The sequence below is a fragment of the Peromyscus maniculatus genome, chromosome 23 (genome assembly GCF_049852395.1).
Source record: "Peromyscus maniculatus bairdii isolate BWxNUB_F1_BW_parent chromosome 23, HU_Pman_BW_mat_3.1, whole genome shotgun sequence".
NCBI lineage: Eukaryota > Metazoa > Chordata > Mammalia > Rodentia > Cricetidae > Peromyscus > Peromyscus maniculatus.
In genome coordinates, this window is record NC_134874.1 from 49,304,008 (window position 1) to 49,320,739 (window position 16,732).

Below are 16,732 nucleotides of genomic sequence, written 5' to 3' on the forward strand. Positions count from 1 at the left end.
AGAGCAATGAGGAGGGGAAGGGATCTCAGGATGGGGTAGGCTGCCTACCAGATCTTCTGGAAGGTATGGCCTGTGGTTGGGCAGGGGGTTTCTGCCTGTGGGACCAGAGAGAGTGGGGGAGGTCTATGAGCAGCTATCTTACCTGGTCTTCTGGCAGGTGTGTCCTGTGTTTGGGAAGTGAGTATTTGCCTGAGGGACCTGAGAGAATGGGGCTAGGTCTCCAAGCAGGTGGCCTACTGGTCAGCTGTCGGGTGTGGCCTGTGGTTGGGGGAGGTAATTGCTGGAGGGAACTGAGAGAGTAGGGAAGATCCACAGGGCAGTGGCTTGCTTCTCAAAGAATAAATTTAATGTTTTAATTATAAACACATGTAAAGAAAACAATCCAGACTGGAAGCAATGCATTATTGCAGCCTTTAGGCCATCTGGGCAGCCCCTATAAAGGCTAGTATAAAGGCTGTGAATGAGAATGTCTGTTATGGGTCAGTCTCTAGTCCTTCCTCTCCATCTGGTCATTATCCTCCTGAACAGGGATGGAGGAAATATGATTCTAGAAAGAGTAGGGTCACCAAGAGCCCAGATTCAGCTTTGGGAGAGCCAGTGTGAATATTTCCCCAGAACTTCAGTCTCTATGGGAAACTGAGATGGAACAGGGATTGGAAGGGGCCAGGATATCTTATTTCAATAGTTTATGATATTCAAGGCTGTGACTGAAAACCTTATAAAAAAGGAATAGGAAAGCCTGGACTCTGTTCAGAGCTCTCTACAAAAATAGGATATTAGAGAATTACGGAAATATAGTTTCACTGGACATCTGTCTTAGTTAGGATTTCTATTTCTGTGAAGAGGCACCATGACCATGGTAACTCTTATAAAGGAAAACATTTAATTGGTGCTAGATTACAGTTTCATAGATTTAGTCCATTATCATCATGGCAAGACGTGGCAGCATGCAGACAGACGGGGTGATGCAGAAGGAACTGAGAGTGCTACCTCTTGATCTGTAGGTAGCAGAAGGAGTTTGTACTCACACTGGGCATAGCTTGAGTATCAGAGACCTCAAACCCTACTCCTATGGTGTCATACTTCCTCCATTAAGGCCATAACTATTCCAACAAAGCCATGCCTGCTAATAGTGCTACTCCCTATGAGGGCCATGTTCTTTCAAATCACCACATTCCACGCCATGGCCCCCATAGGCCTGCAGCCACATTACACATTCATACACAGTGAGAACAAGAAGATTCAAATAGGATGTTGCCCAAACTCCTAAGACCAGACAAACTCCAGTTTAGACATATTAATAACAATATGTAGGGAAACCTTCACCAGTGAGAACAGTGAAGCTGAAAAAGCTTCAGTCTAGAATCTACACTTGATACAGAATAGACTCCTTAGACTATAGACCATTGATGGCTATAAGTGTGACATGAACTTCAACCAGTATTCAGCAGTTGATAAAGATGAACATATAAATCTATCTAACAGAGAATTTTCAGAGTAGTGGCTATAAACAAATCTTAATGGACCTACCCCACATTAGTAAATAGGGGAGCATTTCTACCACTGATAAATCCTATAAATATCATACAAGTGGGAAAGTCTTCCATCAGGTCTCAATCTTAGAACATCATAGACCTCACAGTAGAGAGAAAGCCTATAAATGTAAGGAATATGAGAAACCTTTCAGTCAGAGCTCAAGTCTTAATCAAAATTAAAAAATCATATTAGAGAAAAATCCAGTAAATGTAAAGTACCTGATAAATCCTGTAAAATGTTTGATAAACCCTGAAGCCAGAGAGTATACATAATCCAGCACAAGAAAATTCATGCCACAGGGCTGGAAAGATGACTCAGCAAATAGGGGCACTAACTGCCCTGCTAAAAACCTAGGTTTGGTTCCCAGAACCCATATAGCATCTCACAAGCACCTGTAACTCAAATTCCAGGGGATCCAATGCCCTCTTCTGATTCCCATAGGCTCCTGCACGAACATGGTACACATGCATACAAAGTTCATACCAAAGCCAAGTCTTGCAAATGTAACATCCATAGTGTACAACTTATTCAGCAACAGAAAGTTAAAAAGACGATGCTCTATAGGTGTACCATGTGCAGCAGTGACTCCTGCCATACTTCATACCTAGTTGCATCAGGGGGTCCATTGTCAAGAAAAATCCTGTGAGTTAGACACAGTGGCACATACCTTTAATCTCAACAGTCAGGAGCAAAGGCAAGTGGATCTCTGAGAGTTTGAGGCCAGCCCAAGGTACATGATACCCTGTCTTTAAAAATAAATAAATAAATTCTATGAGTATGGTGGATGTGGGTAAGTCTATACTGAACAGCAAAGAACTCTTTTCAGGAGAAAATAAACTTTATATGTGTATTGAGTGTGGGAAAGACTTCATATTGAATCCGACATTATTCAGCATCCAAGTGTGCATGCAATGTAATGAGCTTTCAGTGAAACTTCATGTCTTATTCAGCACCGCAATGTGCATAGAAAAATAGAAATTTTCTGAATATAATGATCACAAAGAAAGTTTTTGTCATAATTCATATCTTACTGTACAACAAGAAGCTCCCACTAGAGAGAAAGTCTTTGTGATGCACAGGAAGAGAACTTCAGTCACAGAGCACACCTCATTCAACATGAAATAATCCATACCAAAAGAAACCTTATGAATGCAATGAACTTGGTGTGGTTGGTCTGAATGAAAATTGCCCCCATAGGTCCATAGGGAGTGGTACTATTAGGAGGTGTGCTCTTGTTGGAGTTGGTGTGGCCTTGTTAGAGGAAGTGTATCACTGGGGTTGGGCTTGGAGGCTTCAGAAGCTCAAGATGAGCCCAGTAATATCCTCTCTTCCTGCTGCCTGCCAAACCCAAATGTAAAACTTTCAGCTACTTCTTCAGCTCCATATCGGCCTGCATGTCACCATGCTTCCCACCATGACAGTAATGGACTAACCTTCTGCACCTGTAAACAAACCCCAAGTAAATGCTTTCCTTTATCAGAGTTGCCATGGTTGTGGCATCTACTCACAGCAATAAAAACCCTAACTAAGGCACTAGAGAGACATTTAATAAAATTCAGGCCTCATTCAGCATGTGAGAATTCACAACAGGAAGTCATATGTGTACTGACTGTCATAAAGTCTTCAGTCACAATTAAGTGTCAGAGAATTCATACCAAAGACAACCCCTCTGAATGTGATAAGTGTTGGGAAGTTTTTGTAGTGTTAAATTATTATTTGGCTTTTGCAAATCCATTCCAAAATGTATTAAATGTGATTCATTCTTTTGATTTTTTTTCATACCTGTGGTAGTTTAAATGTAATTGGCCTCCATAAACTCATAGGGAGTGGCATTATTAAGAGGTGTGGCCTTGTCAGATTAGGTGTGGCCTTGATGGAGGAAGTGTATCACTGTGGAAGTAGGCTTTGAGGTCTCACATGTTCAAGCCATGTGTCTCTGACCACTTCCTATTGCCTGCAGGATCAATATGTAGCTCCTTCTCCAGCTCCATGTCTGTCTGCATGCTGCCATGTCCCTCCATGATGATAATAAACTAAATCTCTGAAACTGTAAGCCACTCAATTAAAGATTTCCTTTACAAGAGTTGCCATGGTCATGGTGCTTCTCTCACAGCAGTAGAAACCCTAAAACAATACCTTAGTCACAACTGAGTAATATAGACTAGGGTAAAATCCCACTACTGCATATGGGAAAGCCATCAACCGAAGAAACTACTGTGATACCTCAGTAAAACCCCCCACTCTATCCCCTACAGACAAAGAGAAGCTTAAACCAGGATTCCTAAGTGTAGATAAGAACTTAAAGCCCCTTTTCCCAGGTGGCTGTATCTGCTACAGGGACTTTGGAAAACACAGAGTCAGGATATTCAACCAAAAGACTAAAAAAGGGAGTCGGGTTGAAATGAATTATATGGTCTGTGCCTTTAAGAACTACCCTCACAAAGAAAGGGGAGCGCTCCTTCCAACCTCCCTGCTGTGAGTGAGAGATTTGAAAGAGCCTCCCTGGAGGCTTGTAAACTTAGAATGCACCTTACTTTTGCATTCTGTACCTAAAGTCTCCAGTGGCTGCTTTGGGGATGTGATCTAGGCACAACAAGACCCTCACTCTATTGTCTCAAAAAGGGGGCCTTAGACAAAGATATCTCAATATAGATAGACTCAGGCCAGTTTCAAGTCCCCAGAAATGATGGCACCAGCCCCAGGAACTCAAAAGAACAAAGTCAGGATATCTGATGGTAACCAATTAACCACGAGATGCCCCTCTCTGGAGATAACATGACCAGACCCTGGAGAGGAGTTGTAAAACTCCTGACAGGGCAAACAGATAAGCTAGAATAAGATAAAGTCCAGGTCCGGGAAAAACTGGACCAATCAAGGATGGACCCATACTAACCCTCTCCCCTCTAAGAAATTTTATGGGTTTTGCCTATAAAAACTAACTTCCCCAAGAAAGAGGGACTCTTCCCTGCCTCACTTGAGATGGCTTGAGATAAGTTCCCTGTCATGACTTGCAGCAGAAGTAAACCTTGCTTTTGCATTCTGGTATGCTCATCCTTGGTGGTCTCTCTGGGGGTTATGATCTGGGCACAACAACTACCTTGTTGGTTCAGTGTTTGATTCATACCATGCAGAAAATCTATGAAGTCAGTCAAGGTTTACACACAAGAGGCTATTCAGCTGTATTAAATATTCCTTCAATATCAATATATACTCAAGAGTATATTTGAGTATGATAAATGTGAGTATGATAAATGTGACAAACCTTTAAGGGGAGTTTATCTGTCATAGTCAGAATGTCAGATGAGAATCTGTGTTAATGCAAATTGTAAAATCGTAATATCTTGCTGCAAGCCACAGGAAAACGTAATGGAATTCAGCTACTATCACAAAAGCTACTACTTGGAAAAGTCAAGGAGTTCTCCAAAGGTCTAGCCATGGCTTAAGAAGTCTTGGTGATATTTTAGCTTTTGCATATATATTATATGGTTCCTGCAGTGATTTTCTTGTAATGCTATGCGTGATTCCAATAACTCCTAACAGTGTATTTATCTAAAATGCCTAGCAAGCATCTAAGGCCAAACAAAACAACACCTGTCTCCTAGGTCAGGTGGATAGCTTTATTTCTTGTGCAGTTTAAGGCTCCTTCCTTACAGCCTTACTAATAGACTCCTAATTTCTTACCAAACCACTTCTATGAATGTAGATTGAGCATATAAATTCCCTTCTTGACTAACTAATCATTAGCATTCATTTGGGTTGTAAAAGAAATCCTGATGGCCACTGCCTGAGGAAAATCCTTACCTGCCTTTATGACCCCATAAGAATTCAAGCCTAGTGACCTTGCTCTACCAGAGGATCACTATGGCTTGCTTTATAATTAAACTCCTCAGAAACCGGAAGCTGAGGTATAAGGAGAATGAAGAGAGGATACTGAGGATTTGGGCTGGAGAGGATTTTTGACTAGAGAACTAGAGGTCAGGATGGAAGATAAGAAAGAGCCAGACAGGAAAGTACTAGATGAGTAAGAACATGATGAGAAGGACCTAGATGAGGAAGAACTAATATGAGAGAATTAAGATAGAACTTAGAGGGGACAACAGATAAAGGTAGAAACAATGAGGCAAGAAAGGAGCTAGGCACGAGAACAGGACTGAAGCTGTGTAGATAGAATTTTATCCCAGAGGAATAAAGTCGATGGACAAAGAACTTGTTGTACTTAGATTCATTTCCCGAAAATAAATCTTGCCCTTTGTAGTTTCTCTTCTGAGCCCCTGGGAAGTATATTATTAAGGCAGGTTCTTTAACAGTATACAAAAATATCTACACCAGATGAGACTGATAAAACACAAATGGTGGAATTTGCCATTGTATTTCAGACTTTATCCAATATCAAAGTATTGGAGGGAAAATTTTTGTGTGCATAAATGTTCATATTTAGTCCCAGTTTTTCAGTGTAGATTAATCAAAGAGAGAGAGAGAGAGAGAGAGAGAGAGAGAGAGAGAGAGAAAATGAGAGAGAAAGAGAATGAGAGAATGAGAGAGAAAGGAGAAAGAAGGTAAGAAAGAAAGAGAGGAAGAGAAGAGAGAAAGGAAGAGTGGAAGGGAGGAAGGAATGAAAGAAGGAAGAAGTCCACATGTGTCCTACTAGGCTTCCACTTACTTTTTTAAGTTGGGCTGTAAGGCTTCCCATGCTTTCACGTCCTCTTCCTTTGGGTCAGCCCTCCCTTTCACCCCCACTCCTGCTTTTCACCATACTCTCACAGTATTCCCATCTTAAGCCTTTCCATGCACATACCCCATACTCAACCTCATTGTTTTTATTTTGCCTATAATCACATTTCCTTTTAATATCAAATGATGATGTCTGTGGCAGCCATGAGAACATGCTTCACAGACTCCAAATACAGGGACTGCAATTTTTAGAAGCCTAGCTCCTCTGCAATGAAATCTGAAACTCATTCTGATTTTTTCCCTAAGGCCATGCTTCCCACTGGCTTCTCTGAGATAGGCAATGAGTGAGTGTTGCCTCTGGGCCTTCATAAGGATGCTAATCTCATTCATGAGACTCCACTTTCATGACCAGATAATATTACCTACCTAAAAATACATTAGTATTCCAATACAAAAGGATATAAATTTTAAAATGCTAATGTTATAAAGATGTAAGCCCATAAAAGTAATTATGTTGCATGCAAAAATAATAGACATCATTTTAATGTTTCCTCTTGCTTGTAGCAGAAATCTTAAAAAGTTTTATCAAACCTAAGGCCAGTTATTGTGGTGAATGCTGGAAGATCAGAGAAGCAGAACAAGCCACAGCTACTTCACCTCAGCACTTCCTCAGCTGATCCTGTTTCCTCAGACAGAAGAAACCTCTGAGTCCTCATCCAGAATGAATCTCAGCTAAACTGCTGCTCCAAAGCCTGAAAGCTTAACCAGCTAAAAAGCTTCTAGTTTCTGATCTTCATGCCTTATATACCTTTGTGCTTTCTGCCATCACTCCCTGGGATTAAAGGAGTGAGTCACCATGCTTGGCTGTGTCCTTGAACACACAGAGATCCAGGTAGATCTCTGCCTCTGGAATGCTAGGATTAAAGGCATGTGCTACCACTACCTATCCTCTATGTTTAATATTGTGGCTGTTCTGTTCTCTGACCCCAGATAAGTTTATTAGGATGCACAATATTTTGGGGAACACAATACCACTACATTTCCCCTTTTTTGTCTAAAATTAGAAAAAGCTTATAACTAATACAAGAAAAACTATATCCAATAAGTATATACAAGAATTACATTAACAGTGTCTAGTTCATTAACATTTGACAGGTTCAGATGAAAAACTTCATTAATATATAACAATGTCCAGTCCTGTAACAGTTGATAAACTCAGACAAAAATTTTCATTACTTATCCTATTTAAAACAAGTGGTTCCTTTTTAAAAGTAGATTCAATAATCTCCCTTTTTATCTTATCATATCTATATTCTCTCTTTTTTCTTTTCATAATAGATTCAATAATCTACCTTTTGTCATTTTAATATCTTCCCCTTTTTTCTTTTTAGAGTAGATTCAATGATCTACCCATTTATCCTATTATTTCTTTATCTTTTTTCTCAGGGTAGATTCAATGATCTACCTCATATCTATATTCTCTTTTTTCTTTTTCTTTTTTTTAAACAAAACCTCTGAATATAATCTCCTTGTTCAGCTTTTTTTCCTGACCATTAACAATTAACAACTTGTCACCAACCATCATAAACAATGACAATATGCCTAACTCATTAAGTGACCCAAAAACCATCCACCCCACCTCTTGGGAATATGGGCATCGTTTTCTTAAACTTACTTCCTGCTTTCTGGGGGTGAAGACATCTTTAGGGAATCCTGAAAAGAAAATTTTTTGGGTTAATTGTCAAGTCGTGAAAGAGTTAGCTGTATCATTTGTCCAGTCTCTGCATAATGGGAAAATGTAGGGCTTGTCTCAAGTCCTAGTTTGAGTAGTCTATGAATCTAGATCATCTCAGCTAGCCATCTCAAAATTGTCCTGAGCAGTTTACAGTTCAAAGCCAATCTTTCCTTGGTGTTAATCAGCTTAATGGCTTTACCATAGTCCATGTGGAATCATTGTTGTGGGATTCTGTCATCCTTTTGAAGATTCCAAAGTCGCTGTTAGGCATGGTCATGGTTCCCTTTAGAACTTTTTTTGTGCCTCCTCTGTGGTTTGGAGCAAACACAGTCTGATAAATGTCTGTCTCTCGGAACTATGAATGTTCTTCCCTAGAAGAGAAAATCTTCACAGCAATTTCTCCCCACCATTTGTCTTGCCAAACTTTTCCAAACTGAGCTTTGCCGATGCTTTCTTGTAACATGATGGTCTTGGCAATTGTTCTCTGAACAAGCAGCAGTAAACTCTTCATCCAGGGTAGCAGCATCACCACAGTCACCAACACAATGAGAAGGAGCCAAAAACTCAGAGCTGCAGCCGCTGCCTCCATGGTCCCACCACTGTGGCTCAGCCCTGGCCTAAGCTTCTCCTTAGCAAGCCTCCCAGGCTGGCCTCAAACTTGGGATCCTCCTGCCTCTGCCTCCTTCAGCTAATCCAACCAGCATGTGCCACCACAACTGGCAATGTGTAGTTCAGGTCTGAGCTGGGGCCCACAAGGCCACAGGCAAGTAGCTTTTTTTGTGAATTCATAACATGAATGTCGGGCACCAGATGTAGCAGGAATCTTAAAAGGTCTTATTAATTAAATCAAACCCAAGGCCAGTTATTGTGGTGAATGCTGGAAGATCAGAGAAGCAGATCCTGTTTCCTCAGACTGGAAACCTCTGAGTCCTCCATAATATCACCACACTTGCTAATATTTTTTTTCCATTACTGTGATAAAATACAATAACAAAAGCAAGTTAAGGGAAAGGGGTTTCTTTTGGCTTATACTTCCAGAGAGATACTAGCCATCATGTTAGGTAAGACATGACAACAGGGAGAGAAATCACAATGGCAAGAGCAGGCATTTGGCTGGTTCCATCGTATTTTCACTCAGGAAACAAGATATTGGACAGGAACTGAAGCCAAGATATAAATCCCAAAGGCCTGTTCCCAGTGACCCACTTCCTCCAGTGAGGCCCAACCTTTTGAGAGGTCCACAGTCTTCATTAATTTCATCAACTGAGGACAGAGTGTCCATATATGAGTATATGGGAGATGTCTGACATTCAAACCACAGCACCCCTAAATATTCTTGTGTCTTCTGTTCAGGTTAAATTTAAAGAACTACCAGATTGTTCTAGCAATGGTTTTTGCCATTGAGGAGATCAACAGTAACCCCCATCTTTTACCCAATGTGTCTCTGGGATATGATATCTATAATGTCCTGTTCAATGAGTGGTGGACATTGGATAGATGCATCACATGGCTGTCAGGGCCGAAGAAGTATATACCTAATTATACCTGTAGGAGAGAAATGAAGTCTGTTGCAGTACTCACAGGAGTATCGTGGATAATATCTGCCCATATAGGGACACTGCTGGAACTCTACAAATATCCACAGGTGAGAATGAGTGGAGTGGAGAGAGAGAAAAGCACTTATAAGCTCAGTGCCATTCCAAGGTGGCAAAAGAGGGTGAAAGAAAATTGTTCTTATGCATCTGAGAAAGTTTATAATCCCAAAGAGTAAGTATTCAGTGACCTGGTGACATATCCACATTTTCTTTGTCTAGGATAGAGAATAAGGATTGGCTAGAGCAGACCCTGATTACCTGGAATTCTGAGTGAACAGGAACTTTCTAGAAAGCTCTCAGAAAGTAGAATACCAGTATTTTAATGGTATTATGGTCTAGAGAGGTGGCTTTGGGAGTAAAGTATTTTATTCACAAGCATGAGGACCTTGGTTTGGAAATCTAGCACTCACATAAAATCTGGCAATGGCAGTACACATCTTTAACCTCAATTCTGGTAAAGCAGAGTCCCTTAGGCTATCAGGCTAGCCAAAACAGTGAGCTGCAGGTTCACTTAGAGACATATGCTCAAAAGAAAAAGAAAGTAAAGTGAAGAATGACAGAGTAAGAATTCCGGTATCAATCTTTGACCCCATGTGCACACATATACAGATGTGATGATCAAATATCTTCATCACTCTAGCTGATTCTAAAAGCCTATCATGATTGGGCATGTGTTTTATGCTTCCTCCTCTTAATTTTGCTTCTACCTTCTTTTCCTTTTAGCTGACCATTGGGTCTTTTGATCCTAACCTGAATAATCATGACCAGTTTCCTGATCTCTATCAAATGGCTTCCAAGGATATGTCTCTGCCCTATGGCATTGTCTCCTTATTGAATTATTTCCACTGGAATTGGGTGGGATTGATCGTATCTGAAGAACAAAAAGGTGTTCAGATAATCTCAGACTTGAAGGCAGAAATGGACAAAAATGGAATATGTGTAGATTTTGTGGAAATGATCGCAGTCAGCAAACTATCCTTTTTAGCAAACAGACAATTGAATCCTACACAGGTTCTGAAATCATCAGCAAATGTGATCATCACTTATGGTGACAGTGACTTTATGAGAGGCTTTCTGTTTTATTTAAGACAAACTTTAGTTACAAGGAAAGTTTGGATCATGAACTCAGAATGGGATGTTATCCTCCATTCAAATCATTTCATTTTGCAGTCATTTCATGGGAGCCTCATTTTCTCACATCACCACCAAGAAATCTCTGGTTTCAGAAATTTTATCCAAACAGTTCACCCTTCCAAATACCCAGAAGATTTTTACCTTACAAAGTTGTGGTTCTACTTTTATAACTGTTCATTTGCTGATGATGACTGCAATACACTGGAGAACTGTCTGCCTAACGCTTCCTTGCATCAATCACCTGGAAATCGTTTTGATGTGGTCATGACTGAGTATTCTTATAATACATACAATGCTGTGTACGCTGTGGCCCACAGCCTTCATGAGATGCTTCTTAATCAAGTAGAAGTAAAACCAACAAGAAAGGCAGAAGAAATGATGTTCTTAGCCTGGCAGGTAACATGCCTTCCATTGCATTGCTCATAACATCAGCAATATGAGTTTTCTAAATTTATTCTTTAGTAGGCCACACTACTTATCTTAGGATCTCTAAGAGCACAAAATAAACTACTTGTAACATTGACAGATGGGTAAGTCAAGACCTATACAGAAATGGTTAAAAGAACAAAGTATCTGTGGATAGAAGGAATGTGTTCTAAATCCACATCAGTGTTTTGCGTTGCCAGATAAATGATTTCTATAGGAAAAATGCACAACATATCTAGTCTTGAGTCCCATGGGATGCAGTGGAGGCTGTGGAGATAGACTGGGAGGCCAGAGCTGATTGTGGAGGGTAGAGTGCCTTGGTGCATGGAATCCCACTATGTGGAGAGAGGAGTCTGCAGAGGAAAGCTGCAGGAAGGAGCCAAGTGAGAGTATTATACTTAGATTATACTTAGGTATGTAGACTCCCAGCCATGAAGAAGAGGCTTCAGAGGAAAAGGAAGGGACTGAGCTGGCTGAAGATGGGATACTTCACAGGAATACCACAGCATGCAGCAAAGTCTGTGGAGGCAGACTGGGCAATGAAGATAAATGAGGGGAGGGTGCCTGGCATATGTAATTCCACAATATGCAATAAAGACTACAGAAGAAGGGGGAGGTGGAGCTGTCCCAGGTAAGGTGCTCAGACACAGACAGCTAACCTGATTTCAACAGAAGCAATTAGTTAAGAAAAGGGAATAAAAAGGATACAAATAAGAAAAGAAGTCAAAATACCCTCTCTTGTAGATGATAATATTCTATACCTTAAAAATCCTAAAGACTCCATCAAAAACTCTTAGACCTGAGAAACACTTTCAGCAAATTATCCAGACACAAAATTAACACAAAAATCATCAATCTTCCTATATACCAATGTTTAACATATGAACAAAAAAATAAAGAAATAATCCCATTCACAATAACCACAAAGAAATTAAATAATCTGAGAATAAAATTTACCAAGAAAATGAAACATCTATACAATGAAAACTTTAAGACACTGAAGAAAGTAATTGAGGAAGACACCAGAAAATGGAAGGACCTCCCATGTTAATAGATTGTATAAATTGATATTGTATAATGTTCATTCTACACAGAGCAATTAACACATTAAATGTAAATTCAATCAAAATTATAACACTGTAGCCACAGCCTTTTCTCTGTCCTGCCTTGCCCTGTCCTGTGGCCACCTATAAATATTCATTCAGAGGCTTAATATTAATTATAATTGTTTGGCTGATGGCTCAGGCTTATTACTAGCTAGTTCTTACATCTTAAATTAACCCATTTCTATTAATATATGTATTTCCATGTGGCCAGTGGCTTCCTGGTATTTTCACAACTTGCCTCTTGGGTGGCTCACTGGCTTCTCAACTCTGCCCTCTTCTCCCTGTATCTCTGCTTGGATTCCCTGGCTATATCCTTCCTTGCCATAAACCAAAGCAGCTTCTTTATTAATCAGTGGTAATAAAGCATATTCATAGTGTAGAAAAAGACATCCCACAGCACAACACTCTTATGAAATCTCAACATGCATAATGACAACACCAGTTGATCTGTCAACCTGGACAGTGGAAAATCACAAAGTCCCACACTTCAGGCAACCAATGCCTGCTGAGAGAGGGAGAATAAGTTTTCCCCAGAGATGTGCACCCTAATAGGTTATCCAATACCAAGTGATCAGCACTAAACACATGCACATACAAATGGACTGAGTATGTTATATATGTATGTGTGCATGTGTGTGTACATAAGTCATAAAATTGAGAGGGAGGTGGGGCCATGGGAGGAGTTGAGTTTGAAAGGGAGGAGCAGAAATTATGTAAATGTGGCTTAGTTTAGTTGTGTATGAAATTCTCTAGAAAATATTTTTTAAAACATCATATTCCGCCGGGCGGTGGTGGCGCACGCCTTTAATCCCAGCACTCGGGAGGCAGAGCCAGGCGGATCTCTGTGAGTTCGAGGCCAGCCTGGGCTACCAAGTGAGTTCCAGGAAAGGCGCAAAGCTACACAGAGAAACCCTGTCTCGAAAAACCAAAAAAAAAAAAAAAAAAAAAAAAAAAAAAAAAAAAAAAAACATCATATTCTTCACAAGCATATAAAATTCTTAAAATTAATATGAAAGCACAAAAAAAAACCAAGTATAGTCAAAGCATTCCTAAACAAAATTAATACTACTGGAGGTATCATCATAACTACACTAAACTTATATACTACAGAGTCATGAGTTATTTTATACTATAGAGCTATTGGTGGGTTATAAATAAATAACATGGTACTGGCACAAACACAGACACATGATCAATGGAATAGAATAGAAAGAATAGAATAGAAAAATCAAGAGCCTAGATACAAATCCACATAATTATATCTAACTCATTTTTTTAAATAAACCTGAAAAATAGGTGTGTGTGTGTGTGTGTGTGTGTGTGTGTGTGTACATAGGTCATAAAATATTGAAGAAAAGAAAGTATTTTCAACAAATGGTGCTGTATGAAAACTGGATTTTAATATGTAGGGAATGAAACTAGATCCTCATCTCTCACCCTAAACAGAACTAAACACCAAATTGATCAAGGGACTCAACATAAGTGATGCCACCCTGTAACTGTTAGAGGAAAAGAGCCAAGAATATGATTCAACTTATGGACACATGTCATAGCTTTCCGAAATAACTCTGTCAACATAGGAGATAAGACAACAAAACAAATGAGATCCCTTGAAACTAAAATTTTCTGGACAAGAAAACATACTCTCAAGTACAGAGGCAGCCCACAGAGAGGGAGAAATTATTTTCCAGCTGTATATTCAATTAAGAAGTGGTGAGAAAATATACAAAGAACTCAAAAAATCTAAACATGAAGAAAACAAATGATGCAGTTTAAAAATGGGCTATGAATCTGAACAGAAAGTTCTCAAAATAAGAAATAAATGTGGCTAGTAAACACTTCTAAAATCCTTCACCATCGAGGAAATGGAAATTAAAACTACACTAAGAATCCATCTAACCCCAGCTAGAATGGTCATCATTAAAAAAAAAACAAATGACAACAAATGCTTTTACAAATGTTGAGAACAGGGAACCCTTATACACTGTTGGTAGCAGTGGAAACTAGTGTAGCCACTCTGGAAATCAGTCTGGATGCTTCCCAGAAAGCAGAAACAGAACTACCATACGACACTGCTGTACCATTCCTAGCCATACAACAAAGGACTCTATATCTGACCAAAGAGGTGCTTGTGCCTCTGTATTCACTGTTACCTTACTCACAGTAGGCAGGAAATGGAATCAGCCTAAATGGTCATAAACTAATGAATGTATAATGAAAATATGGTGCCTATAAACAAAGGAATGTTATTCATCTGTAAACAAAAATGAAAGCCAGATCTTCAGGTAAATGGATGAAATGGGGGAAAAAATCATTCTGAGTTAGGTAACACAGGCCCAGATAGACAAAATCCAAATTGCTTCAGTTCTTTAGCTCTATGTGCTTATGTTGCAGTGCCTGTAGAATTAAAAAATAAAAATGTAGAAAGGAGCTATTCATGAGTATTAAGAAATAGAGGACAGTAGAACACAGATAAAATGTAAATAGAAGAGGGAATCCTGGGGGTAAGAAAGTGTAAACTTCCTTCAGCATTCTTATTTTTATTAATATTGTTCCAACATAAAAACTATCTTAGACAAATGAAAGTTGTTCCATACAGAAAACCAGAAATGGGGAGAGGAAAAATAAATAGTTACTGAAAAATTATTAGGTGGATGGCAGTACAAATGAACTCCCCAAAGGTTAATAATATGCTGTTTGTTTATAACCATGTAGTGACACTTGTATACAAAATAAGAAAGAAGAGCCACAGTTTGTTAAACAATCCTAATTCAATAGTAAATTTTGTAAGTAGCACCCCCTCTGAAAAAGGAAACAGACATGGATGTAGGAGAGGAACATTTTGTGAAGAATGACAAATTAGCCATTCAGACAGGCGTAAGGTGGTATCTCAGAGTTGTTTTGATTGAGAGATAGTGATAGGGTGGTAAAATGATAAAAAAAAATACACTGTAAACATGCATGAAATTCCCAAAGCATAATAATAATAATAATAATTTTAAATTTTATAATTAATTTAATTTTACATGTCAGCCATGATTCCCCTGTCCTCCCTCCTCCCAGCCCCCCTCCCCCTTCCCACAATCTACTCCCCATTTCCATCTCCTCCAGGGCAAGGACTCCTCTGGGGATTTAGCTTAGCCTGGTAGATTCAGTTGAGGCAGGTCCAGTCCCCTCCTTTCTTCACCCAGGCTGAGCAAAGTGTCCTAGCATAGGCCCCAGACTCCAAACAGCCAGCTCATGCACTAAGGACAGGTCCCGGTCCCACTGCCTGGGGGCCTCCTAAATAGTTCAAGCTAATCAACTATCTCACTTATTCAGAGGGCCTGGTCCAATTCCATGGGGGCTCCTCAGCTATTGCTTCATAGTTCATGTGTTTCCACTAGTTTGGCTATTTGTCCCTGTGTTTTTTCCAATCATGGTCTCAACATCTCTTGCTCATACAATTGCTTCTCTCCCTTGCCGATTGGACTCCTGGAGCTCCACCTGGGGCTTGGCCGTGGATCTCTGTGTCTGCTTCCATCAGACACTGGATGAGAGTTCTATCACGACAGTTAGGGTGTTTGGTCATCCGATCACTAGAGTAGGTCAGTTCAGACTTTCTCTCGACCATTGCCAGTAGTCTATTGTGGAGGTGTCTTTGTGGATTTCTGGGGATCTCTCTAGCACTTTGCTTCTTCCTATTCCAATGGGGTCTTCATTTATCATGGTATCTCTTTCCTTGTTCTCCCTCTCTGTTCTTGATCCAGCTGGGATCTCCTGCTCCCCTAAGCTCTCTTTCCCTTTACCCTTGCCCTTCATTACCCCCCTCACATCCAGTTTGCTCATGTAGATCTCATCCATTTCTTTGCCATTGGGCGATCCCTGTCTTTCTTAGGGTCCTCTTTACTAGGTAGCCTCCCTGGAGTTGTAAGTAGCAGTCTAGTCATCCTTTGTTTTACATCTAGTATCCACCTATGAGTGAGTACATACCATGTTTGTCTTTCTGAGTCTTGGTTACCTCACTCAGGATGATTTTTCTAGATCCATCCATTTGTCTGCAAACCTCATGATGTCATTGTTTTTCTCTGCTGAGTAGTACTCCATTGTGTATATATACCACATTTTATTTATCCATTCTTCAGTTGAAGGGCATCTAGGTTGTTTCTAGGTTCTGGCTATTACAAACAATGCTGCTATGAACATAGCTGAGCATGAGTCCTTGTGGTATGATTGAGCATTCTTTGTGTATATGCCCAAGAGTAGTAGAGCTGGGTCTTGAAGGAGATTGATTCCCAATTTTCTAAGAAAGTGCCATATTGATTTCCAAAGTGGCTGTACAAGCTTGCACTCCTACCAACAGTGGAGGAGAGTTCCCCTTGTTCCACATCCTCTCCAACATAAGCTGTCTTCAGTGTTCTTGATCTTAGTCATTCTGACGGGTATAAGATGGTATCTCAGAGTCATTTTGATTTGCATTTTCCTGATGATTAGGGATGTTGAGCAATTTCTTAAATGTCTTTCAGTCATTTGAGCTTCCTCTGTTGAGA

General features: G+C 39.9%; 1 protein-coding gene across 1 annotated transcript in view; it reads left to right on the plus strand.

Moving 5' to 3' along the window:
• LOC102908952 (vomeronasal type-2 receptor 116-like) overlaps positions 1-16,732 on the plus strand; it is an 89,204-nt gene that overhangs the window by 19,896 nt on the left and 52,576 nt on the right. The window contains exons 2-3 of the mRNA XM_076560111.1: positions 9,296-9,587; positions 10,261-11,067. Of these exons, the coding sequence (XP_076416226.1) occupies positions 9,296-9,587; positions 10,261-11,067 (1,099 nt within the window). The remainder of the gene's footprint in view (positions 1-9,295; positions 9,588-10,260; positions 11,068-16,732) is intronic.